This window comes from Truncatella angustata, assembly GCF_020726525.1.
Source record: "Truncatella angustata strain MPI-SDFR-AT-0073 chromosome Unknown BKA67scaffold_2, whole genome shotgun sequence".
Taxonomy (NCBI): domain Eukaryota; kingdom Fungi; phylum Ascomycota; class Sordariomycetes; order Amphisphaeriales; family Sporocadaceae; genus Truncatella; species Truncatella angustata.
The window spans coordinates 3,168,992-3,193,981 of record NW_025763382.1 but is presented as its reverse complement, the minus strand read 5'-3'; the positions used below and the strand labels follow the sequence as shown (position 1 = coordinate 3,193,981).

Sequence of the window (24,990 nt, the reverse complement as noted above, 5' to 3'; positions counted from 1 at the left end):
GTTCCGAACGGATCTGTTGGTTCCATCTGGCCAGTGGCATGCTAGCTTTAGACTGACAGACGATCGCCGTGTGTTTACAGTGATGAGACTGCAGGGCTTTTGGCTGGCAGGTTCCTGTAAAAGTCTCGGCCGCCCGCCTCACGTGTGCTACGCACCGTCTGATCTCTATTGACATCGAAAACTGAAGCAGTCAAAAGCACGCAGTGAGCTTCAACGATTAGAGTATAGTGAACATAAGGGGGGGGGGGGGGTTGGAAGTATAATTCAAATAGCTGTTGGTGGACTAGATCAAATATTAATACACAAGAGTGTAATGCAGGAGTCGAGGTCAGGGTCGCTATTAATATGTACAAGATTGGGATTGAGTGCCGGCTATCCGAGTAATGTCCTGAAGATCATTCCTAATCATGATTGCCAAGCCGCTATTGCCGATTCTTTGAGGGGACTGAGTTCACACTGTTGCACAGAGCAGTGGCTGCTTCTGTAAATAGATTATATTTGCATGCCGAACTCCCGAAACTCAATGTCACTTTCAAAAACTGTACCAAAGTACCTTGCCGTACGGACCATGGACGGTAGCATCCGTAGATGGTCGCATCGCTAACCAGTCACTTTGGTTGCCTAAATTGTTGATGACTCTTACACCAGGGCAGGGAGTCTGCAGCACGGGACCGGGACCGGGAATGTGCATCTCCACCTGGTCATCACAAGCAAGCAGTATTGGCGTTCAGTGGAGGAAGTTCAGCGGTTGATGCCACACATGAATCCGACGCCACAGCGCTGTCACCGCCATTCAAGGCTTAATCAATGATAAGTATCTTGTTTTATAACCGACGCCGCTATTCGGGAAAGGCTAAGGACTTTATGTAAAAATGGTCATATACTTGGGCTTTTCCTGGGACGCCACCGTCCCCTTTCCCGCCTAAATTTCAATAGGATATTTCAATCGAAGTCTAGCCCCATGTCTGTTTCCGTTTAGTTCTGGAACCAACTTTAAGGTAGAAATTGTGGAGTTCACATATAAAAGACGAAACTCACTTAGCAATAAAATATGGAGCAGGAATCAATACAAGAGCAATAAAGCCAAGTATCGTATTTCCCCACCCAAGTCCCATAGCCTTATCTGTCAATGTATATCTTAGTATGCAGTTTGCCGTGCTGGGCATGAGATGACTTACAAAGATACGGACCGGCCAACGGGAGGAAGGTTCCTACCACATTCCTCGAGGATGCTAATGCAGCGGTGGATGATGCTGCATATAATGGAAATGCGTCGATCATGTAAGTTTGGACAGGAAGAAGTATCCCGATCATCCCCAATCCAAAACACACAAGTCCAGTTATTGGTGCTAGCCAAAAGGCGTGACTGTCGGCGGACCACCCATACCACCAAAAAGATATTGGAATCAAGAAAGAAACATAAACACATATTTTTAACCTGACCTCTGGTATTGCGATATTGTTGTTTAGCTTTGTGTGCTTCGCCATCATACGGTCGCTAGTACCCCCAATTATAGCTACTCCAAGCATGAAACCTACGCCAATCCCAACGTAAGAGAGACCAGAGATTCCAATACTCCAGTGGTAGTTTTGTACGAAGACATTCGTTATTGTTGTCAAAAGCAGGTAGAGCAGTCCATAGACAAATCCTGAATAAAGGCAGAGTAGTCCAGTAATTGGCGAAGTGAAGATAAACTGGAAATTCATTCTACGTTAGTATTCCTCCAAGTGGGAAGTATGCATTCAGCAAGATTCGTACCTGCCAAGGTCGCAGCATCCATTGTGCTAGATTGATACCTCTGTGTCCTCTTGTATCAGTGATTTCAACAAGACCATACCAATCCAAGCGATGCCACCACCTGCGAGATCGGCCCTCGAAAGCGTGGGTCCTTGCCAATATAACTTGCAGATTGGTCTCTCTTCCCACAAATACTTGAAGCAGAAGTGTAAGGGTGCCCAGAATAAACAACAACCAGTATACCTACACCTTTTGTTAGTCAATCGTGGCTAATCGATATGACTGATCATTACCCATCTCCAACCAGCTTTCTGTGACAGAAATCCGCCAATGATTGGCCCAATGACAGGGCCCAACAGAGGACCCAATGCGAATACTGCAGTTGCAGTTCCCCTTTCGCTCGAGTCAAATAAATCGGATACGACACCACCTCCAATCGCAAGGCAAGCAGAGCCGCCAAGCCCGGCAAACAGACGAAATATGAGGAGGGATGTGATATTCGGTGCGAGCGCGCAGGCAAGTTGCCAGATAGCAAATATCGCCGTCGAGATGTCTAGGACCTGTTCCATCTATTGTTAGCTCAATAAAATCGATGAACAGTCATTCGGGCTTACCACTTTGCGGCCAAACTGCTCACTCAACGGGGCAGTGATCAGAGAACCAATCTAAACCTGATTCCAGTACAGATTCCATTGTAGTCATTTGTATTGGGGCCGACTAACCACATATCCTAATATGAAGAATGAAACCGTAAACGTGGTGAGTGTCTCGGAGTGATTGTGGAACTCAGCATTCATCAATGATGTTGCCGGCGCAAACATGGATGATGCTAGTGGGCTAATTGAATTAGAATGCTACCCAGGAGACGTTACAATTGGAGAACCCTCACCTAACAAGACAAATCCAGCTTACGATTGACATGATGAGCCACTTACGTCCGAGTGGCCAAGACCTATGAGCGTCAGTGCCATACTTCATTCTCTCGGAACGGCGATTTAGCATTTACTTTGGATCATGATTAATGACGAGCTCTTCGGTCCCTGGTACTTCGATAGAAGAATCGAGAGTTGGCTCTTGAGAAGCATCAGAAAGGTCTTTCAAATCCATCGTGTAAGCAAATGTGTGTGGATCACGAAGAACGGTCACGATCTTGTCCAGTGCATACAGCCTCTCTCCTATACTACTTCTATTGTAACCCCAAAGTCTTGGCAAACTGTTTGTGGTATTAGCGTGTGTAACAGAGTTCATGGTTGCTCGGCTAAAGCAACGTAAGACAAGCTCTCGGATATGTGGGGCTGATGCTCTGCTATTGGTATTGCCGATACCGAGAGATATTGCCGAACTCGTCCCACAGTAGCCGAACTCAACGAAACACGGCCGAAAGCAGCAGAGTGATCCTCTTTTCTTGGCAGAGTGTCTTAACTACTATGTGCATATATCGTGGCTAGTGATTTCCCCAATTTAGAGGAGCCCGCGCCTCAACTGAAGTCTACGCATTATATAGACCGCATAGGAGCAACTTAGTCATCATTGGTCTCATTATCGATATGGGGGTCCTTTCAGAGATGAAAACCGTGTTAATTACAGGATGTAGTCCTGGTTCTATTGGCGAGGCTTTGGCAAAGGAATTCTTACTTCATGATCGTAAGTAGCTTCAAGCTGCGCACCATATCTTCTTGGTGATATGACTGACATATTATTAGAGTTTGCGGTTTGTGTGACGTCATTACCAGGAGAAGAACTCCCAGAGCTAGAATCGCTAGGCGCTACTTGCTTTCCTGTGGACGTTACTTCTACGAACAGCGTGAACGCCTTGAATTATGCCGTCGTCGAGAATATGGGTTATAATCTTGACATACTCATCAATTGTGCGTATGTATATTGTTCGCCCTTTCCCCCTTCCGTCTGCAACTAAAATGATAACAAAGTGAATAGTGGAATGAGTAAGAGTCCATTCACAGTACCTATATTGGACCGTGCAATCACTAAAACTACCAGATTACGTTATGCCAGCCCTTGATGTTGATGTTGATGAGCTCAAGCGCATTTTTGATGTCAATCTCTTTGGCACTGTCCGAATGATTCAGGCATTCTCTACCAATTTGATCAACCGTAAAGGACTTATTGTAAATGTGGGATCTCTCGCCGCATATGCACCATACGTTTTTGGGTCGTCCTACAATGCCAGCAAGGCAGCTTTGCTTGCCTACAGCAACACTCTGCGAATAGAACTGAGCCCTTGGAGGTGATTGACCCAAAACTTTTACAACTTTTCGACGGAATACCGTGCTAACACTCCGTTTAGCGTCCGAGTAATGACAATCATAGCTGGACCAGTAGTCAGTGGCTTGATGACTCGAAAACAAAGAACGCTACCGAAAGACTCAAGATATCAGCCAATTGTGGAGGCTTTCAACCAGCGGACAACGCACGACAAACATGGTGTTCAGGCAATGCCTACTCGCGAGTTTGCCCAATCTGTTTTGAAACAGGTGTTGAAGTCTAAACCACCTCATTCCTATTGGATCGGGCCATTCACAAACATGGTTTGGTGGTTGGAAACTTTGGGCCTAGCTTCTGTATGGTCTTGGTTCTTCCGGAAGCGATTCCAATTATGGAAATTGGACCGACATTAACAATACATTTCCCTTTAAGATGTACTTCGTTCGATACCTATTATGCGATAGCTTTCACACCTAGCTAGTGATCACACAGACGTGCCGTTGTTTATGTGATCTAATTTAATCCCACTCGTACTCTTGGACTCAATATCGGCTCTTGGTCTCTTGAATGTATTTAAATATGTTCAAGTCATAGGTAAGCAAAGCAGCAAAGTACCTCTTGTGCAAATCTCGAGTTATATGCGATTTAAGTGTCACAATATATTGGGCTGTGGGTCACTCCACACCCTTTGTACTCGTGTACATATACATAAACTTCTATGTCACTATGGAAGGATAGCAACTTAACTAACTTGATACATGTTATATATGTACCTAGACTTTTACGCCAAGAATATAATCAGTTGAAGTTAACATAAGTGTAAGCATTGAGTTCTATGACTACCATTGAAGTTGATTGTAAATTGACTTCCATTACAGCGACAGCATAATGTTCTTGAAACGAGCGAGGTGGAATTCCAATTCCATACCAGGTTAGGCCACTACTCTTGCTTGAGCACTCATGACCGTTTCAGTTCCTTGACCCTTCTCCCAATCGCCTGCCTTGAAGCTGTCGGATCTACCCGCCATAGCTCTTCTCATAGCCCACTCCTTGAATGTTGGGTATCCTGTGGCTGCCTCAGATGGCACACTCTTTCTGCCAAGAGGCTTCAGCGGGACGTCGTTGTCAGGACGAGTGAAGTACGCCAAACTATATCGTGTCCATTTCGCTTGATCGCCCGGAGGGTTGGCGACACGGTGAATGGTGCTCTTGAGCTCACCGTCCGACCATTTGACAAATGCATCACCCAGATTGAAGATAGCCATACCAGGCTCCGGCTTGACATACTTCCAGCCAGCCTGTTCTCCGGGGCCAGCGAGATTCTCTGGAACAAAGATCTGAAGCCCGCCTAGAACGTTGAACAATACAGTCAGGGTGCCCCAGTCTGTGCTATAGACATATTAGCATAGTCGGAAAAAAAAAATAGTATACACAGCGGGATTGCATACTGTGGCTGCAGGCTGACGTTGGCATTCTTTGGCTTAGGAGGGCATTTCAACAGACGAACGTGGCTACCAGAGTTATTGCTGTGACTGTGCAGCTTCGGTAAGAAGTCTTGGCTCTCCGGTCCGACTCCCAAGACCGCAGAGAAGATCAACAGGAATTTGTCTGTCACGACCTTCCCGAGGTCAATGAACTCTTGAAGTTGCGCCATCTTGCTTTTGATTACCTCATTGTAAACAGCGCGCGAGCGGCCATTGCCTTCGATATCTCCGCAACCAATCCAGTATTGTTCGTTGTTATCGGGAGTGCCATTTTTGTCTACAACTGAGGCTCCTAACCCTTTGTATCTGTGGGAATAATTAGTCCTTGCTTCATAGCCGCGAGCGTAATGCTACCAAGGATGATTCGACTCACCCAAGTAAAGTGTCGCCGTGGTTGAGGAAACTGTCAGCGAGCTTTGTATCCGTGGGCAGATCAAAGGTCTCTTCAGCCAATGCAAACATGTTGTTTGCTGCAGCCAGGAACCGCTGGCCAATATCAGATTCCCTGAGATCAACGCGGAAAAATCCAATGTCCCTAGCGGACTTGATGACCTTAGAGATCTCATCAATATCACCATCTAGAATCTTCTGATGGGAGATGTTGGAGATGTGTGCAATTGGCAAATCTGTGGGAAATGCTGGTCTTCCAGCCAGACCCTCGATGGCATTCGGCGCTGAGGCGGTAGTAAGGGATACCATTTTTGACGAGGCAGATGAAAGACTTCAACTATGATACTATGATGAGGATAAACAAGCTGATCACTGCTTCTACTTGATTCAGTATATATCATTGATCGCATTTATATTGCGGAAATTCCAATGTCCGTCAACTAGCTACAGCAACTCGAGAGATGGACCTCGTATGATGATGGAACTATTCTCGGATAGATCGGTCGTTCGGCTTCTTTTGTTTAAATAGCTTTTTGCATAAGCAAACGAAGTTGTTCATTCTTCAGCGTTACCGAACATGATATCGACCTCCGCATGGGGGCAGTGACTTCGGGTAGATTGTGTGGGCCCTATTACTGGCTGTCAATCCGCCCAGAAATAGGAATCCCGACTCGGTAGGAATGTAGCCGGACCAATCGCTGACTTCTATTTTTACGAAATAGAATACCACGCTACTGGCTAGTGTTCATTCGGCCGTGATCCCATTCAGCCCTGTATAGTTTACAAAGACCCGAGCGATCGCCCAAGCACAGGACGATTGGTCTTAGACACATGAAAAGGTAATTTTGGTGTTCGCTTTCTTCTTTCCTACATTTCACTTCAAACCATGTCTTCATTAGATGCATCAAAGCTATTCTCAGTCCATGGCCTTGTAGCGGTCGTGACTGGTGGTGGGACGGGTATTGGACTGATGATCGCTCGAGCTCTTGAGCACAATGGTGCCAAAGTCTACATCCTGGGTAGGCGCGAGGACGTGTTGAAGACTGCAGCCAAGCAAAATGCGGTGTGTAACTTTATGTCACTTTCTCTGGTGAATAATAGGCTAACGATGAGTTATCTAGATCCATGGTAATATAGTACCTGTCGTGGCGGATGTGACTGACAAGGCATCTCTGGAAGTTGTCGTGTCACGTATCAGCGAGGAGACAGGATACATTAACCTTCTGGTCAACAATGCTGGTACTCTTGGTCGTAGACACAACGCCATCAATCGACCCCCACCTTTTGGTAACCTGCCAGGCCAATTTGTTCATGCCAATGGCGAGGACGACCTTAGTACGGTCGACGGCATTCGCGATTTTCTTTGGAAAGATGAAGTTTCCGACTGGGACAACACATTCCGGACGAATGTCAGTGGCATTTGGTTCCCCAGTATTGCTTTCTTGAGTCTTCTCAACAAGGGCAATGAGAAGCAAAATGTTGTGCAAAAAAGCCAGATTGTGACAATTGGAAGCGTTGGGGCTTTTATCAGGCTCCTGGGTACATCATTCACCTACAACCCTAGCAAAGCGGCTGCAAACCATCTTGCGAAGATGATGGCTACAAACTTTGTGCAATGGGGGATTAGATCCGTATGTTGACCCTTTAACAATCTTACAATCGTAAATATGATTAACCGAGATTTCTAGAACGTTATTGCCCCGGGTATCTTTCCATCCGAGATGTCAGTCGGACAGGGAAAGCTAGATGAGAACAACAAGAACCATATTCCGATGGCTATTCCCGTCGAAGAGATTCCCTTGGGCAAAGCGGGAGATGAAGAAGACATAGCAGCCGCAATACTCTTCTTGGCGGGTAAGGGAGGTAAATATGTGAATGGAAATGTTGTTGTCACTGATGGTGGACGCCTGGGGATCGGGCCTGCAGTTTATTGATCTTTTGAAAGATAGCACCAGTAAAATTGAGTTGGGCTTAACTAGGCAATTCGCGCATATAAAACTTCACAGATACATACTAGAGATGACCCCTGGTGGACCCAAACCTACGTAACACGGATGAACCAGGAGAACACTGAAATTTGTAAGGAGTGTAAATAAATATCGTGTAGCATACTCCATAATATGTGATAAGCTGGGGTGCTATGTGAATATTGAGACAGGTTTCTTGAAACTTAGAAGGTTGTTTATCTACCTGCAAGTGATCAACAGTCGGCGAAAACCCCGCAGTTTGGGGGTATACACCTTGACCAGGATGTTTGACCGACGATTCCCCACGCGGGAAATCGGTAAGCAGAGGACCAGGTCCATGGAGCCTGCTTGACAAGGGGTGCACGTGGGCAAGTGTGAGTGCTAACCTTGCAGGTGTTCATCAGTGTGGATTGATCAATAGAAACGCGGTTGAGCTCTAGTTTAAGTCGCCGATCTTTACTCTAAGTAATCTAAATGAATATTTACTGTCGCCGCAGCAGAACAAGGCCACTCAAATAGAAAAGGCTACTCCCGCAATGAGCACCAATAGACCCAATGTTTTCCGCTACCTCTCTCTGCCATGATGTATCTAACCTCAACAGTCGTCCTCGATATCTAACACTTCAGCCAGGAATCGCGACAATGCTTGTGCTGTCATCTTCGTCGCAGGAACTCGGTGGAAGCCCGAGCCCGTGTATACAATGACTTTATCATCAGGGTCTTCGCATCTCTCTACCAAGCGGAAGCAGCGTTCTTCTGCCATGACCGGGTCGGTAGAACTGATAAAGTGAAGTATTGGCGTCTTGATCTTCTGAGCATAATATTTCTGCAAGCGCTCATCGTCTTCGTGATAACCACTGTATGAGATGACTAGCTGGAGTGGGCCATGGGAGGTTGTAAGGTTCGAAGGACGCACGTGTCTTGGCCTTTCCAGGAATGCGGCAAGCAATGAACCAACGCTGCCGCCTTGAGAAAAACCAACGACACCGTCAAATGGACCTTCTTTGTCTAGGATATTCGAGAGATAGCTAAATGTTTCGATATCCGCTGCAGTAGGATCATTGGGCCACCAAGCATATGTTGGTTCATTCGAGGCTGTTGGAACTGACGAAAATGGAGCTGACGGGTAAAAGAATATTACTTCTTCCCCAATCGTTTGTTCAAAAATGTCCTTCAAGAATCGCGTTTCGGACTGCATAATTACAGCCGACTGCTGGTACCCATGGAGACAGAGAAACTTCATTTTTGTACTCTTCATGCAGGGACTGATAGTGGCGTGCGACTTCAAATACAAATCGGCCACGCAGTCCCTGCTTTTCACTATTTTTATCCACGTGTATCTTGTGTTCTCGGCTATTTTCAGGCGCATTCTTTCATTGCGTTTCCGGCTCTGTCTTGAGACAATGCATGCTTGCTTCTTGCGTTACCGTCGGGATGGTTTGTATCTCGCTTATAGCCACCTTGTAAGCACATTGCAAGGTATTGAATCCTGTTCGGGCCCGGCGCCAGCCACCTTCCTCATTAGTGCATTGCCGGCGAGGTTGCTTACATCTTCTACCTGCTCTCACCAATAATTATCCAAGTCTTGCGGTAAAAATTACATATTTCGGTAAATGTTTTGACCGTGCAGAGATATGGACAAGTTCGGTACTTGCCGCTTCTACGATCTTTCAAAGAAGCGCAAGGGATGTAGCCGAATTGCGAATGATCAAGGAATCCAGTGGGATAGACCTCACACCCGACCGTTCGTGTGGTGAAGCAACGCTTAAGTGAATTGCGAATGGCCTCATGGTGTGCAACACAACGGTAAATGAGGCCTCTGCGACTATATTCTTGGCGCTCCACTCACAAACGGGGCAAATGGTCCGAATGGTGTTCGGTTCTCTTGAATAGACACTCTACCGAGTTGCGACTCTTGCTTATCCGGGTGATTACGTACTATACCTCCATTATGGATTGCACCGAATCATCCTCGGAAGATCACTAGAAATCCGTACATCCATAGTTACAAAGCTCTATTCTTGAGATACTGAAGTTATGGTTAACATTGATGCAGTCTCATCGTACATTAATACATAAAGTACGGCACCTCCTGGAAGATGTCCACCACAAGTTTGATCCCTCGACAGCTTCCCAGTCTCCTGAGAATCTTCAATGCGCTTTTCAAATGATACAACGGCCCTATTAAAATACTTCTACTGGTACTGAGCACCCATATTAGAAATCGTTGTAGACTCGTGTTGCAGCCACCGCCAGATTCACATCAGACTGCTCGATACTGTACGAGATGGCGCCCTTCCTAGAAGAACCCAACAGCTCAAGGGACAACTCTGGTCCAAGCTCCAGAAATCGCACCCCTCCCAATGAGGTCTCGGCCGGGTACAATGGTTCCGAGCCCATTGCTATCGTGGGAATGGGTACGTACTACTAAAAAGTAGGTCTTAAGACAAAACTAACAGTTTATGTAAGCCTGCCGGTTCCCCGGCCAGTCTGATACTCCTGCAGACTTCTGGGAGATGCTTGTACAGCAGAGATCGGGATACTCAGAGCCCCCTTCCTCAAGGTTCAATATCAATGGTTTCCACTCGGAAAAAGCCAACACCGGCTCATTGGGGCCTCGAGGCGGTTACTTCATTTCTGAAGATATATACAACTTCGATCCTCCATTCTTTGGAATTACACAGACTGAGGCTACAGTCATGGACCCTCAGCAGAGGAAACTCCTTGAGTGCGTGTACGAGGCATTCGAGGCAGGTGGAATTCCGCTAGACAGCGTGTCTGGAAAGAACGTAGGCACCTACGTTGGTAACTTTACCATCGACTATGGTATGATGGCCTTGAGAGATATGGAATACCCCAAGCCATACAGTATGACCGGTCACGGCAACACGATCTTGAGCAACAGAGTCAGTTACGTCTTCAATCTTTGTGGCCCCAGGTTTGTAGCTACCATCCCTTTGTGCTGCCGGAGATGCTAAGATTCTCGTAGCTTTACCATTGATACTGCTTGTTCGTCTTCCATGTACGCGACACACATGGCCTGCCGCGCGCTCGCAAGCGGCGAGGTCAATGGAGCAGTTGTTGGTGGCACCAACCTAATTCTTGACGCAGCAGTCCAAATGGCAGTTGATAAGATGGGAGTCCTTTCCCACAGTGAGTCTATCTTTGATTAAACCCACTAGTTTCATCTAAGGAATCAGCATCTGGGAGTTACCGCGAAAAATCTTATCCCGCTGCCAAGAGGCTCTTTTTTTTTTTTTTTTTTTTTTTTTTTGGCTATCTGGGCATGTGACTTATTACCATGCTAATTCGTACTTCTAGCATCGACGTGTCACACTTTTGACGCATCGGCGGATGGTTATGGCCGAGCTGAAGGTATTGGAGCGTTGTACTTAAAGAGACTCTCCGATGCGATTCGCGACGGCGACCCAATCCGAGGCATCATTCGGGGCACTGCTGCCAATGCAAACGGAAAGACCAGTGGCATCACGCAGCCCAGCGCTATTGGACAAGAATCTGTCATTCGAACAGCTTACGCCTTTGCGGGAAACCTCAATCCCGATGAGACTTCCTACTTCGAGTGCCACGGAACCGGCACCCCCGTCGGCGATCCAATCGAGCTGAGAGGCATCACTAATATGTTTCTGAAAGAGAGTAAGAGAGACTCTTTGTTGATTGGAGCCGTGAAGACAAACGTTGGTCACGCAGAAGCTGCGAGTGCCATGGCTAGTATCATGAAGGTCGTTCTAGCTATGGAGCTAGGAACTATCCCGGCTAGTATTGGCATTAAGAACTATAACCCTAAGAGTAAGCATAATATTTCAGATGATTTTACCTTTTCCAATAGATTGGATCATTAATCATGTAACAGTCGACTTCTCAAACGGCCGCCTGCAGGTGGTGAAAGATACTCTGGAATGGCCAACCGGCTACAATGTTCGACGTGCGAGTGTTAACTCCTTTGGGTATGGAGGTGCCAACGCGCACGCTATCATCGAATCATCAGAGTCGTATCTCCCTGGTTACAAATCTTTCAAGAAGCGGAACACTGTCAGCAATATCGGTAAAATTGTCACCCACGCACCCACTGGTGGCCGCAACAGCCGCACTCTCAATGTCCATGAAAGAACCCAATTCTTGCTCCCTTTCTCTGCTCAGGACTTCCCAAGTCTCAAAGCCAGCGTGGAAAGACACAGAGAAGTTGCGTTGCAATATGACTTGCTTGATTTGGCATTTACACTGGGCACACGACGTTCTTTCTTCTTTAACCGTGGATATACGATTGCGTCAGCAGACACTATTGTGGATAACCTGGACGCTGACGAAATGACATTCGGAAAAAGAGGCAACGGCGCAAAGATTGCTTTCATCTTCACTGGTCAAGGTGCGCAGAGCGCACAGCTTGGCAAGGAACTCATGGAAAGTATCCCTAGTTACCTCAGGAGCATTCGGGACATGGACAATGTCCTTCAAAGCCTCGGGGAGGATGCGCCAACTTGGACTCTCGAGGAGTCCATCCTCGAGCCTAAAGCAACGAGTTCTATTGACCAGGTCCACTTATCGCAACCAATTTGCACCGCTGTTCAAATTGCACTTGTCAAGCTTCTTAGAGAATGGGGCGTCTCTCCACTGGCATGTGTAGGCCACTCCTCGGGCGAGATTGCGGCCGCATATGCTGCTGGTGCAATCACAGAAGAGCAGGCTATTCTCGCTGCATATTTCCGTGGTGTTGCAGTAGACAAACTGACTCAGCAGGGTACTATGTTGGCTGTTGGACTCGGCGCAGAGGAAGCTGCCCCTTACCTCGAAGAGGGCATACGCATCGCTTGTTACAACTCCCCCCAGAGTGTGACTCTCAGTGGTGACGAAGACGTTGCCGCAAAGGTTCAAGCCAAGCTCGAAGCTGATGGAGTCTTCGTCCGAGCACTAAAGACTAGTGGCCGAGCTTACCATTCTCACCACATGAAGGATGTTGGAGCCATCTACGAGGAGCGTGCCAACCGTGGATTCGCTTTCCTCGATGCTGAAGAATTTCCTAAACAGGAGAAAGATTCTAAGCTTCCACTTTTTATTTCCTCTGTCACAGGCGAGCTAAAGCTTAACTTCCAGCCAGGACCAGAGTACTGGAGAGAGAATCTTGAGTCGCCGGTTCGATTTGTGCAAGCCGTGACTCGTGTGACTGAACTCGAAGGTCTAGGCATCAATCATATCATTGAGATTGGTCCTCATTCTGCTTTGGCCGGTCCCATTAGACAGCTCCGCGACAAACTCGGAGTGAGCTCCCGAGATCTTGAATATACAGCCACTCTGGTCCGCGGCGAGAACTCGGTCACCCGTCTCCTCGATCTTGTGGGAGCTCTTTTTATCAAAGGGTATCCAGTCGACCTGGCACGTATCAACTCTATCGAGGATCAAGATTATCAAGGGCGTATTACTCTTCGAAAGGGACTTCCATTGGTGGACCTCCCCCGTTATTCATGGAATTATAGCGCTGGTGCATTACGTGCTAAGCACCGTATCAACATGGACTTCCAGAATCGCAAGTTTGCCCGACACGACCTCCTTGGGAGTTTGCTTCCAGGTGTGATCAGGGATCAAGCGCAATGGCGAAATATGCTCGATATTCACGACCTGCCATGGCTAGAACAGCACAAGCTTGGTCCTCAACCCGTACTTCCCGCAACTGGCTACATCGGCATTGCTGTAGAAGCTGCGCGCCAGTTTTTCCATGGAAAGATTACTTTTGAAGGCCCATTCAAGTACTTTATTCCACGACTTTCCATCAAATCAGCCCTCAACCTGCCTCCGTCTGGCACTGCAATCGAGGTTATGACCAGCGTACGGTTTCAAGCTGTCTCGAATGCCGTGTCTTCTTCAAAATGGCTCGAGTTTACCATTTCATCCGTCTTAGAGGGGATTTGGACTGAGCACTGTGTTGGCGTCATTGGACGTCAGGCAATCGACGAAGTCGTTCCTCTTTTCGACGAAACCAAGGTGCAAGAGCCGCGAACTTCGCACACATGGTACAGAGGGTTTGCTAACATTGGACTCAATTATGGTCCTGCTTTCAACGGATTGAGTGATATCCGAACCGATCCATGGACGAATGAATGCGTTGCAGACACCAAACTGCTTCCCATAGATGTTCCAACAGATGACTCTCGTTATATCATTCACCCGGGAAGCATGGACACATGCTTGCAAGCCATATTGATAGGTGCGCACAATGGGTCCTTAAAAGGAGCAAGCAGATCATTCATCCCAGTCGATTGGGAAGAAGTTTCCATTTATTCCTACGAAGGCGCAGATATGCCTGCGCCAGCTGATGTCAACGGACGGATTCTTGCTACTGGGCAATTTACTAGCTTACGTGCTCTCTTAGGCTCCTTCCAACTAAGTGCTCCTGACGGGCGACCACTGTTCACCGCCAAGAAGGTCAACTCAATCACCTACGCTGAGGACTTGAATAAGAACATCACTGATGATCGTCATCCATACCTTCGTTCGATCTGGAAGCCAGATGTTGAGACGCTCCAGAAGGGCGCCCTGCCAACTGCAGCATCTGGCATTGGACGCCCCTTTTCCGCCAAGGAGAAGTCTGTCCTATCAACATGGGCCCGCAGCCTTACAAGTGCCGCTAAAAACTCGAGGAAAAATGTTCCTGAGGCTACTTTCTTGATCGATGCTATTTCTGCTTTGGATATCTTAACTGACGCGTATGACGTTGACCTTGCCGCATCTGACCTGGGGACTTCGAAACTAGATGACAGCTTCTACCGCCTAGAAGCAATCTACACTGCAATGATGCTCACGCTTTCGGGTGATCAGAGTGCCTCTTACAACGTCTCAACATCAATTGAGGACTCCTTGACCCAGACTCTGGACCTAGTCGGACACAAGTACCCTGGGATGAACATCCTCGCGATCGTCAACTCCGAGGCAGATCTTGCTCGCAAACTTCCAGCTGTTCTTCAGGGGGATTCTTCGCTCAAGAGATACAGCTCGTTTACCTATTTAGCTGCAACTGATGCCCTTGCGGAAGCTTCCACGGAATTTTTCCCAGATGGACGTGATGTACTCGCAGAGAAAGTGACTCCTTTCGAAAACGGAGAATATGGCGCATTAGAAGGAATTACCTACGATCTTGTCATCTTACCTGATACTTCGTCCTTCAATATTCCTGCTGCTGAAGTTTTGAAGGCCCTCCAACCATTCTTGAGCGAAAACGGACGATTCCTGATCCATCGCAACACTTTTGACGGCACTTCTTTCAATGTGGATTTCTGGAGTGTTCTTGATATCTTGTCAAAAGAGATCGCCACAGGCACTGCTCTCTCCGAAATATCCCTTTCTGCATGGAAGAGCGCTTTAGATACCATGGAACTGAGTACTCGCATCGTCGACCAATCTATATCCGGATGGACGTTACTCTCAGAGCCTGCACGAAAACCCCAGCCCGCTAGAGACATTGTGGTACTGTCGAGGGAGAACAACACCGCCACCGAAAAGTTTTCTAATGAGCTTGAACATAGCGGTTACAAGGTTCACTCCGCTTCGTTGTCTGACAAGAACTTTACTCCGCAGTCCGATGCCATTTATGTCTCAATTGTGGAGTTGGGCTCCAGCTTGTTCAACGGTAATTTGAATGCAACCGAATTCGCAAACCTGCAGATCCTGGCGGATTCAACCAAGGCAATCTTCTGGCTCACATCTGGAGACTTGCTCGGAAAGGTGGACCCCAACGCAGCCATCGTTCAGGGTCTGGGTCGTACACTGCAGACAGAGTACATACAGCTCACATTCATTGCCATCGATCTGTATGTATTCAAAACCTTATATTTCCTTGATTCCTTTTTGTTCGTCTCTGTTAGTCACACTAGCCAAATAGTCTCTTCTCGAGAAGTGAGGCTCGTGCTTAGGGACGAAATAGAACATGGCGAACCCTTTGTTTATGGAAAATTAGACTAATCATGACTAGTGATCACTCTGACGCCCAAAAGGCAGCTAAGCAAACCGCGCGGGTTCTCGGCCAATTTTCGAAGGAATCAGATAGCATCGACAAGGAATACATTGTGAAAGACGATGTGTTTCACGTGAGCAGATTGTCCCAAGATGCCGTCCTGGACAGGGACTATAGCAATATCGTTGGTAAAGAGGCGGCAGATGAGGAGTACAATGCCACCAAACCCATTCGCCTTGACATCGAGAAGATTGGCCTGCTCGATACTTTGCATTTCAAGGCAGATAATCGAAACCGTGAGCTCGAATCCGATGAGGCCGAAGTTGAGGTTAAGGCTGTGGGACTCAATATGAAAGAGTACGCAACTTTCCGTGGCAGCTTCCACTCCGAATCCCTCAGTCACGAAGGCGCCGGTATTGTACGCCGCATCGGCTCGGGCGTAACCGGAGTCAAGGTTGGCGACAAAGTCTGCTGGATGGGCAAAGGTCTCTTCGGTAATATTGAGCGCTTCAAGGCTATGCATCTGCACGAAATACGTGACGAAGATGGCCTGAGCTTTGAGGAGATGGCTGGAATGCCTTTGGTCTTCGCGACAGCCGTCTATGGGTTGCTTTATCTAGGCCGTTTGAAGAAGGGAGAGAAGGTTCTCATTCACTCCGCCACTGGTGGTGTTGGTCTCGCAGCTGTTCAGATTGCTAAAATGGTTGGGGCAGAAATCTTCGCTACTGTTGGTACTGCTGACAAACGCGAATTTTTGAAGCGCGAGTACGGCCTTGAAGACTCCCACATATTCAGTTCCCGCGATACATCTTTTGCAGCAGGCATTATGGCTGCTACAAACGGCCGTGGTATTGATGTTGCGCTCAACTCTTTGGTCCGCGAACTGCTTGCGGCTTCATGGAGCGTCATGGCTAACAATGGGCGACACATCGAGATTGGTCGTACCGATATCATGGAGTTTGGTATCCTTGACTTGAACGTTTTCAAACGCAACACCACTTTCAGTGCCTTTGACTTTGGCGTTGTTGCTGATGACCATCCAGGTAACTATACCTTATGCCTTGAGGAGAGATGACGCTAACTGTTATTCGCAGAAATTGTCGCAAGCGTTATGAAAGATGTAATGAAGTACCTCCGTGAGGGCACAATTCGCCCCCTTCACCCGCTGGCTCAATTCCCTGCTACACAGGTTTCAGCGGCCTTCGCAGAATTCGCCAACCCACACAGAATCGGCAAGGTTGTCGTATCCTTTAGTTCCGATCCCAACAGCTCAAACCCAGCTATTCCTGTTCTACGGGAGCACAAGGATGCTGTTAATTTTAAGCCTGACGGAACATACGTACTTATTGGTTGCTTAGGAGGTCTCGGTCGATGCCTTGCTCGCTTCATGGTGGAACGCGGTGCACGCAATCTCACATTCCTTGGCCGTGGTGGAGCAGATAAGAAGGAGGCAGCTGCCATGATAGACAGCTTACAAGCCCGTGGATGTAATGTACACGTGGTTCGAGGAGATGTCTCAAACAAAGAAGACGTGGCTAAAGCTGTCGCTGCTGCCGGTGTTCCCGTATACGGAATGGTTCAAGGTGCTATGGCTCTCGAGGTAAGCTTTGCTTCTGCGTCCTTTCTACTATTTTCTGACATGTCATAGGATAAACTCTTCAGCAAGCTTGATCTTCCGGGATGGCAATATCCTATCGACCCCAAGGTCCGTGGTACTTGGAATCTACACGAATGCCTTGATGGCCAGCCCCTGGACTTCTTTGTTATGCTCTCCTCCATCTCTGCTATGACTGGTGCACCAACCCAAAGCAACTATTGCGCCGGCAACACATTTTTGGACTTCTTTGCTCGTTATCGTGCCGGGCTAGGTCTACCAGCTACAACCGTTGGCCTGAGTATGGTTCTGGAGGTTGGGTTCGTGTCGCAAAATCTGGCTATTGAGCAGGGTATCTCTCGCTCTGGCATCCATGGTATCACCGAGCGCGACTTCTTGTTGCTCATGGAGCAAGCCATGAAGCCTGGGCGGGTCGGAGACTGGCGCCTCGACCCTGGCGCAAAGAACTTCCTGGTCAGCGGTCTTGAGCCGGCCAAACTGGCAGCAGATCTCGATGTTCACGGATTCCGCTTCTGGCTCCAGCCTCGCGTTGGGCCGTTGTTAACAGCGATCCAGCGCAAGAAGGAAGGATCAGGCCGTGGAGGTGCGGGCGGGGCCAAGGCAGTCCTTGACCTGAGCGATATTCTGGAAGCGACAGTGGAGAAGTTCGCTAAGACGTTCATGATCCCCGTTGATGACGTTGATCCATCGAAACCGCTGGTGGCTTACGGAATGGACAGTATGATTGGAACTGCCCTACGCAACTGGGGCTTCTCGACCTTTGGTGTGGATATTCCTGCTTCTGATTTCATGGGTCCAGTTCTTACAGCCCAAGCCCTTGCCGAGAAGATCTTCGCTGGTCGCTCTTGAGTACAGAATCTATTGTTTCCTTTTCTTTTTCTGGATCTCCGGCGGGTCCCCCTCCTACATGTACATACTACCAAGTGTATGGGCACTTCTAAGTTCCACAGCCTCATACGTGGTTTTTCTGGGGTTTTCATCGGTACTGATTTACTCTCATATTGCTGTTCATTATCTCGTTATACTAAGATTTCGGTCACTAGAGTTTTATTTATGTGCAAAAGAAAAAGGAATTTAGTTTTTCATCATCTTTCTTATCAAGCTGTCAAAAGGCAGAGAGATGGGCGCCACAGACACTCAATCATCACAGCTGTACCGCGACTAGGCACTGCACTAACAGGCAGACTTCCTGGTTCCATTTCTTATTACCGCAGCACCATCACACAGAGATAAAGGCTTACAGCCGCGTAGCTTGAATTTCTTTGTCATAGAATGTGCCAGTGACTTCAGGTATTTAGGCCGTAGAAGCAAACATGGTTGCTCTTTGTTTATCAAGTGTATGACAAATCCCTTGTCCTTATTTGCCAATTCTTGGAACAATCAAATTGAGCTGCTTCTGGATTCTTCTTGTTTCATTTCCCCATTATATAGCGTTCTGACTCACTGAGGCCAAAAAATCCCCAACTGGAAGGCGGAACCATCACAAGGCTTAGTCTTCAGCAACATCCAAGGCAGTTACTGCCATTTTACATTCCATCGCTACACAGGCAAGCTAGTGTATAGCCAGCAAATATTATGTTGTATTCTATGATTTTCGTCTTCGTCGCCATCCTCCCCGCAAATATTGCATATGCAGCGCCAGTCGCTCTAACCAATGCCACAAACACTATGTTCCAGGGTCATTTTTTGCAGGCAAAGTCCACTGTCCTCGATCTCATTCATCTAGGATTGAGTATCCGCAGTGAGAAGACTACGAATTCTACCGATACAGATACAACTAAGATGGATCCGGCCGCTGGAACATATCTAGATGGAGCTGCTTAGGGAGCCATAATTGGTAGTGTTGTTGGTCGTATAATACTCGTTTTCTGCATGTGCTGGTGTGGTAGAAGGCGAAATTGGTGAGCCACATACTTCGGTAAGGCAGAACTTTATGAGATATGATTGGAAGATTCTAATGAAGCTCAATAGAATCTCAGTATCATTTAAATGTGCACTCCGAACTGTTCCGAAGGCTGGTATTTGTGTTTATCTCAGATCCTCTTCGGCAGGAAGATTGTCATGAATGCTTGGGCTCATTAGTATAAATGCAATGCACACTGTTAATTGAATTGAGGGCAAGCTGAAGTTTAGAACATGGGACTATTGCTGATGAACCTGTCACTGCTTTTAGTATCATTACAGACCAGCCTCTACCTCTGGACTAAAAACACGCAATCGTGAAACCGTTCAGGTATGATATGAGATTGCTATTCATAGTAACCGATGGACGGCAAGGAGCTTGGTTTGAACAAGAAATATTGGTACGCATGCTTGATATATAGCGATCTGTCTATGTCAACTATGACTGGATGGACGAGTAGGCATTAAGAGCCAGTTGACCACCCAGATGAGCATAGAGAACATTACTGCCTGAAGCAATTTCACCTTTCTTGATGAGATCCATCATCCCTGCTAAACTCTTGCCTTCGTACACAGGATCGGTAATGAAAGCCTCGGTCTGTGCACCAAATTTGATAGCTTCGATTGTTTGATCATCTGGGATTCCATAAACACCAGCATGATATCTGTCATCAAGAATGATGTCTTTTTCTGTGATATCATCATCAACAAGCCCGATCCTGGTGCCTGTGAACTTTGCAATGCGCAAGACCTGGTCGAATGTTTGTCGTACCTTGGCGGAAGCGTCGATGCCGATTACCTTACGCCTTGGGGCGCCGAGCTTCTCAGCTAACTTGAAGCCGGCAACCATGCCAGCCATGGTGGAGCCCGTAACAGCACACACGATGATGGTATCAAAAAATACATTTAGAGACTTCTCTTGCTCTATGACTTCGAAAGCCCATCTCGCAAAACCCAATCCGCCGAGTGGATGATCCGAGGCACCAGCTGGGATGTAATACGGCTTGCGGCCGGCTTCAGTGAGTTCCTTCTGCAAGTTCTTAAGAGTATCTTTATGCTCGATACCAAAGGTTGACGAATCAAGACGCGAATCTGCACCCATGACTCGCGACAGCTGAATGTTCCCAACCTTTGTATATCCCGGGTCTTCCCAATCCACCCAGTGCTCTTGCACAAGCGCGCTTTTCAGTCCTAGCTTAGTGGCAACCGCAGCGACCTGGCGGGTGTGGTTGGACTGCACACCACCAATGCTGACTAGTGTGTCGGCTCCTTGCGCTAAAGCTTCAGACGCCAAGTACCTGAGTAAAATTATCAGAGTGAACGTGAACGGCGTTACTATACGCAAGGCTTATCACTTACTCGAGCTTTCGGGTTTTGTTTCCTCCATATGCTAGACCTGAGTTGCAATCCTCACGCTTGGCGTAAACCTGCACCTTCCCTCCTAGTGCCTCGGATATACGAGGCAGGTGCTGGATTGGCGAGGGGCCGAAGAGAAAGGACTCTCTAGGAATACTAGCAAAAGGCTCAGGGAGTTTGACTTCAGCCATCTTGTGATATCTTGGTCGTTATGAAGCAACGTGAATGAAGAATCAGGAACGGCTCAATAATGATAACATTGCGAACAGAGGGGTATCAATACTCATGAGCATAAGGGTCTCAAGCCGGCCGAGTTCGGGACTATCGCCGGATCCGCAGATTGAACTAACCTTAGATATCTGCCGGCTTCATTGACCACACAATGCAATTGGTTATGGCAATTGCACCTGCGACATGCAGTAAGTCACGGCTACACATACCTGATAGGGCTTTGAGAGCTCAAAGTTGCATATTCAGGGAGATATGCAGCCTTGAACTACGGGATGCTTCCGATCAAGCTGGTATCAGTGGGGATAACAGGGTAGCGCCCAGGTAGCTTTGCCAATTATCGTTGAAAGAGTCCTTCGCAAAGTCCCTGGCTACATCGGCACGGCTCTTTACGACATACTGATTATGCTTGTGGAGACTTATTAATGAATTCATGTAAAATAAAAGGTTAATCGAATGAGAAAGATATACATAGCATCATTAGTTCCGAAAATCATAGGTAATACCCAGTCTCGGAGGTCAGCGCTCAGTATCAGCGGTGAAATCCATGATGCGGCTCACCTGGAATTGGTGCAACGAGACATCGCTTGGTAGCCAGCTTCCAATATCGTGCATTGAATAGACGTCCCTGCGACAGCATATCAATTGACTTTAGACAGAAGCTGTTGATGCTGCTATTGCTTTCAAGTGGAACCAAGTTAAGTACTTTCCACGTGGTATGTAAGTAAGCACGGAGTGATTGAGCAGTAGCGTCCGTCAGCTGGCTCCTCCACGATGGGCTCCATTCTTTCGATAGGAATGGACAGGTCGTCGCGTCTTGTATTTTCAAGATACAACATTCAGCAAATTTTCTTCGTGCAGCCCAATAGCCGCTTCTTTATCCCATAAAAGTACTCGTTACCAATCTCGTCGCGATGAACGCACCTATCCAAGTTCGCACATTTCCGCTGCCCCCACGAGGTCGCCTCATAGCTCTCTCCATCGCAGCAGTCGTAATGCTGCTCTCAACGCGCAAAGAGGTTATTGCACCCGGATCACCCATCTACGATTATCTTCTTGCGGGACGGCCAAATGCTCTGACACACGCTATTCAGGCACAAAATGGGCTATTTTACCTGCTCTTTGGCGTCCATAGTGTCGAATGCGCTCTTTTCGCCGTGTTGAGACTGCACAAGCACGGCGTGCCATTTTTCAGTTCCTTGTGGTGGAAGTGGACCACGATGTGTTTTGTCGGTGGCTTTTCTGCCTGGAAGCATTTCGATATGGTTTTAAAGACGTCAGCCGCTAAGCGAGTATAATAATTGGTCAAAGACATCATACAGTTCGTCAAAAGATATCGTTCGTCTCAGAAATGTATTGGTGCTGCGGCGCATTTTGGTAGGGTTCCGCGGCCCAACAATCGTTGCCCACGTGCGGATCCGTACAACCTCACCTCAAGACCAACCCCTTCAAAGCTTGCCTAGATACCAATAGCCTGCTGAATCCAAAATCTTGGCCTGTTCCTAGAAGCCGAGATAAAATTCATTGCTTCCAGATGCGAACACAATCAGGTTTCCTAGAAAATGCAATCAGTGCTGCGCCCAAATAGATTGGACAAAGTGTATTCGTCAAATGAGAATGTGTGACAAATCCGCCATGCCGCCAGCCAAAGAGCAAAATCATTCATTATATTGGGGCGTCGCCAACATAATTGATGCACACGACCATAGGCACTAACCTAGTCTAACCTTAGCGTCCGCTTTGCTTAAAAGAGCGGCGTTTGCCGGGTTAAAGATCCACAATAACCCTTACGCAACTTACCCCGCGCCAGATATAATCTAGGATTTATTCTTTACCGTTATATAATCATGATACTGGTGGGCCTTTAGGTTAACTTAATCTAGACCGACAGCCCTTGAAGTCGTATAGTCATCTAGAACAAGTCCCTCCTCCATCAGGTGTTGGCAGTGACCTACGTGACCGATAGTGTCATAGCCGCGTGGCATCGTAAACCCTCTTACTTGTGATCGAAGCAGTTTTCGCCCATGTATAGGTATAGTGCATCAAATGCCAACGCGCAGTCGCCTAGGAGGAATTCCTCTTTGGAAGATCTACAATCTCATTCAGAGTCAACTCTGGCTCCAGCGACATTTTTCTGCAACTATTAAAGCGAATAGTAGATTACGAATTGCTTGTTCTCCGATGCCCTTGCCGCACGCGCCATCTTTTTGGTCTCGCGACTATGCTAACTACGCCGGGTAGGCCTCATGAGTAACATCAAATTATATGCTTCTTGTAAAAAGAAAGTGTGGAGCTCGTTTCGTGACTCAGACCAAGGAAAGATTATCGTCCTAGCTGTGCTACACAGGGTCTGTCTTCGCAACTGAACCACATACTCTTGATAAACATTCCACCGGCGATGCTAGTCTAGCTGATAGGCAAGGATTCTTGTCTACAATGGGATCAATTGTTGCATGGAGGAGATTGCAAGAAATTCGGGACTCATCTATCTATAATTACTGGAGTCCTTACATTCAATGGACATGGAGTCCCAGACTTCGGAGTGGAAGGGCGAAACTATGAAAGCATCGTTAGCTCGTGCACGCTGGCGGCACGTATGACGAAGGACTTAGACTCAAACTGTGGTGAAAACATATGACGGCTGTGCAACAGAGTAAAACGAGTAAGATGAACTATGTCACCAAAATGACGGACAGCTTCTGTTGAGCCTTCGCTAGGTTTCCAACTAGTCTAGTTAGGTTTGACGTTGGTCTAGTCCGGCCAGCTCTTGGGCATTGTCGTGATTCCAGAGCATTTCTTCGTCCTCTAGCTTGGCATACGAAGCCTCCTCAGAAGATATCCACGTACTGAATGGGAAAGGTGAACTTGCTTAGGTTAATCATGACCCACCAGCTATTCGTCAATCCAGGCAAGATCAATGATGATTGGCTCTGAAGCGTCGTGTCATGAAGCATTTGATAGAATGCAATGAGCGTACGAATACTCTGGGAATGACATAGACCTTGAACTGGAGCCGAGAGACGCGAGATAATCGGCTGATGCTGAAGTACGCCCGTGGAGACAGAAATGCAGGCGCAGGTCATTTTTATGGTATGTTGCAAAGAGGATTGAAGCTTTCGAGATACTCGCAGTAATCATGGAAAATACAATGTAAGTGCAACGCCGGCGACCGGGAATTAGAGAGAAGATAAAGAGTGATATAAGGTTTGGGGCAACAATGGGAATATGACCACTTGTAGGAAGACAGTGGCGCAGTAGAAGGGAAGTAAAAGAGAGATCAATAGGACGAGACATGGCCATGAAGGACGAAGCTTGGGCATCGAATCTTGAAGCTACAACCGAGGAGAAATGCAGACACAAGATTATGGGCAGTTGCAGACAAGAAGTCACTGTTTTGAATGAATCATTCGTAGTTACTCGACCATACTATCTTTTGGAAATATTGATGAGCTACCTCATTACCTTGACGAGCTTCTCTTACCTCCCACCGATCTGCAAGCACATTCAACCTTTCTTTGCCACCAAGTAACATATGCTGTTTGTGCGACACCAACATAGTATAAAAGTCAGATCAAGAACACTGGTGGTAATTCTCCTGTTATGGCCACAAAACTTTGTCTCACACTTGGCATCTTCTCCGATTTCCTGTATTCTCGGGTTCACAGTAGATTATCAGTCAACTTTTGTCTCCGTCGTAAACGTAGAGCAGTTTATAAACTGGCTCGAAATTCTTTAATAAGACGGAACTACGGCTGCAGTCGTTGATGGTGTTGCCATGATCGCCAAGACTCTGCCTTATACATTTCAGTCGAATCAAACAGCTCCGCGAAAATACTTGAACTCGAGCTAGCACATCTTAGATGGCAGCTAGATGGACTGAATCATTACTATATCTACCGTTGAACTCCTTTGGGTCGATGCGACTAGTGACAACTGATCTTTACACGCGGGTGACCTTGTGTATCAGGATGTCGACAGCAGCTTTGGCATTAAAGACATAGGCGCCACCGCCATCATACGGAATGAGAAGTAGGATGAGTTTTCCGCTCTATCCGAGGGGCTAACCACGTTTAGAGGTACAAAGCTGATTGGAATAAAGCTTCGACGCTGAATTTCGGGGATGGACT

The 24,990-nt window shown here is 47.3% G+C and overlaps 7 protein-coding genes across 7 annotated transcripts; 3 read left to right on the top strand and 4 right to left on the bottom strand.

The window, feature by feature from the left end:
- Nucleotides 1–844: 844 nt before the first annotated feature.
- Nucleotides 845–2,960, bottom strand: BKA67DRAFT_619327 (synaptic vesicle transporter). The gene is made up of 9 exons (XM_046105459.1): nt 2,745–2,960; nt 2,628–2,690; nt 2,461–2,575; nt 2,353–2,403; nt 2,032–2,298; nt 1,760–1,981; nt 1,179–1,695; nt 1,039–1,123; nt 845–965 (listed from the first exon to the last, which is right to left on the bottom strand). Exons 1-9 carry the CDS (start codon nt 2,843–2,845, stop codon nt 923–925), a joined length of 1,464 nt encoding a protein of 487 aa, XP_045961380.1. The 5' UTR covers nt 2,846–2,960; the 3' UTR covers nt 845–922.
- Nucleotides 2,961–3,137: 177 nt separating this feature from the next.
- BKA67DRAFT_180626 (uncharacterized protein) lies at nt 3,138–4,513 on the top strand. The gene is made up of 5 exons (XM_046095277.1): nt 3,138–3,382; nt 3,442–3,610; nt 3,674–3,681; nt 3,737–3,983; nt 4,044–4,513. The coding sequence occupies exons 1-5, from the start codon at nt 3,286–3,288 to the stop codon at nt 4,372–4,374; spliced, it is 852 nt and encodes a 283-aa protein (XP_045961379.1). The 5' UTR covers nt 3,138–3,285; the 3' UTR covers nt 4,375–4,513.
- A 380-nt stretch (nt 4,514–4,893) lies between these two features.
- Nucleotides 4,894–6,479, bottom strand: BKA67DRAFT_643186 (uncharacterized protein; the record flags this gene model as incomplete). Its single annotated transcript, XM_046105822.1, has 3 exons — nt 5,819–6,479; nt 5,410–5,751; nt 4,894–5,350 (listed from the first exon to the last, which is right to left on the bottom strand). The coding sequence occupies exons 1-3, from the start codon at nt 6,142–6,144 to the stop codon at nt 4,894–4,896; spliced, it is 1,125 nt and encodes a 374-aa protein (XP_045961378.1). The 5' UTR covers nt 6,145–6,479.
- Nucleotides 6,480–6,721: 242 nt separating this feature from the next.
- On the top strand, nt 6,722–7,806 carry BKA67DRAFT_688497 (uncharacterized protein; the record flags this gene model as incomplete). The annotated part of the gene is made up of 3 exons (XM_046109076.1): nt 6,722–6,898; nt 6,957–7,466; nt 7,524–7,806. The coding sequence occupies 3 exons, from the start codon at nt 6,722–6,724 to the stop codon at nt 7,767–7,769; spliced, it is 933 nt and encodes a 310-aa protein (XP_045961377.1). The 3' UTR covers nt 7,770–7,806.
- Nucleotides 7,807–8,397: 591 nt separating this feature from the next.
- BKA67DRAFT_532367 (serine hydrolase FSH) lies at nt 8,398–9,045 on the bottom strand (the record flags this gene model as incomplete). The annotated part of the gene is made up of 1 exon (XM_046099519.1): nt 8,398–9,045. One exon carries the CDS (start codon nt 9,043–9,045, stop codon nt 8,398–8,400), a length of 648 nt encoding a protein of 215 aa, XP_045961376.1.
- Nucleotides 9,046–10,194: 1,149 nt separating this feature from the next.
- On the top strand, nt 10,195–18,384 carry BKA67DRAFT_600684 (BcBOA9 protein). The gene is made up of 11 exons (XM_046105325.1): nt 10,195–10,219; nt 10,272–10,761; nt 10,861–10,955; nt 11,124–11,609; nt 11,674–14,324; nt 14,631–15,077; nt 15,165–15,619; nt 15,781–16,228; nt 16,268–16,805; nt 16,857–17,362; nt 17,411–18,384. The coding sequence occupies exons 1-11, from the start codon at nt 10,216–10,218 to the stop codon at nt 18,224–18,226; spliced, it is 6,936 nt and encodes a 2,311-aa protein (XP_045961375.1). The 5' UTR covers nt 10,195–10,215; the 3' UTR covers nt 18,227–18,384.
- Nucleotides 18,385–19,718: 1,334 nt separating this feature from the next.
- On the bottom strand, nt 19,719–20,826 carry BKA67DRAFT_532365 (1-aminocyclopropane-1-carboxylate deaminase; the record flags this gene model as incomplete). The annotated part of the gene is made up of 2 exons (XM_046099518.1): nt 19,719–20,577; nt 20,639–20,826. 2 exons carry the CDS (start codon nt 20,824–20,826, stop codon nt 19,719–19,721), a joined length of 1,047 nt encoding a protein of 348 aa, XP_045961374.1.
- Between the last annotated feature and the right edge of the window lie 4,164 nt (nt 20,827–24,990).

Excerpts from the sequence above, each read along its gene's own strand:
- BKA67DRAFT_600684 (XM_046105325.1), top strand. Across the intron at positions 10,762-10,860 it reads TTTGTAGCTACCATCCCTTT|CGGCGAGGTCAATGGAGCAG; the intron begins GTGCTGCCGGAG and ends CGCGCTCGCAAG. Across the intron at positions 15,078-15,164 it reads TTGACGGCACTTCTTTCAAT|AGCGCTTTAGATACCATGGA; the intron begins GTGGATTTCTGG and ends TCTGCATGGAAG.
- BKA67DRAFT_180626 (XM_046095277.1), top strand. The coding sequence starts at position 3,286 with ATGGGGGTCCTTTCAGAGATGAAAACCGTGTTAATTACAGGATGTAGT. Across the intron at positions 3,383-3,441 it reads GGAATTCTTACTTCATGATC|AGTTTGCGGTTTGTGTGACG; the intron begins GTAAGTAGCTTC and ends ACATATTATTAG. Across the intron at positions 3,984-4,043 it reads ATAGAACTGAGCCCTTGGAG|CGTCCGAGTAATGACAATCA; the intron begins GTGATTGACCCA and ends CACTCCGTTTAG.
- BKA67DRAFT_619327 (XM_046105459.1), bottom strand. The coding sequence starts at position 2,845 with ATGGATTTGAAAGACCTTTCTGATGCTTCTCAAGAGCCAACTCTCGAT. Across the intron at positions 1,982-2,031 it reads AGAAAGCTGGTTGGAGATGG|GTATACTGGTTGTTGTTTAT; the intron begins GTAATGATCAGT and ends CAAAAGGTGTAG. Across the intron at positions 1,696-1,759 it reads GGATGCTGCGACCTTGGCAG|TTTATCTTCACTTCGCCAAT; the intron begins GTACGAATCTTG and ends ATGAATTTCCAG.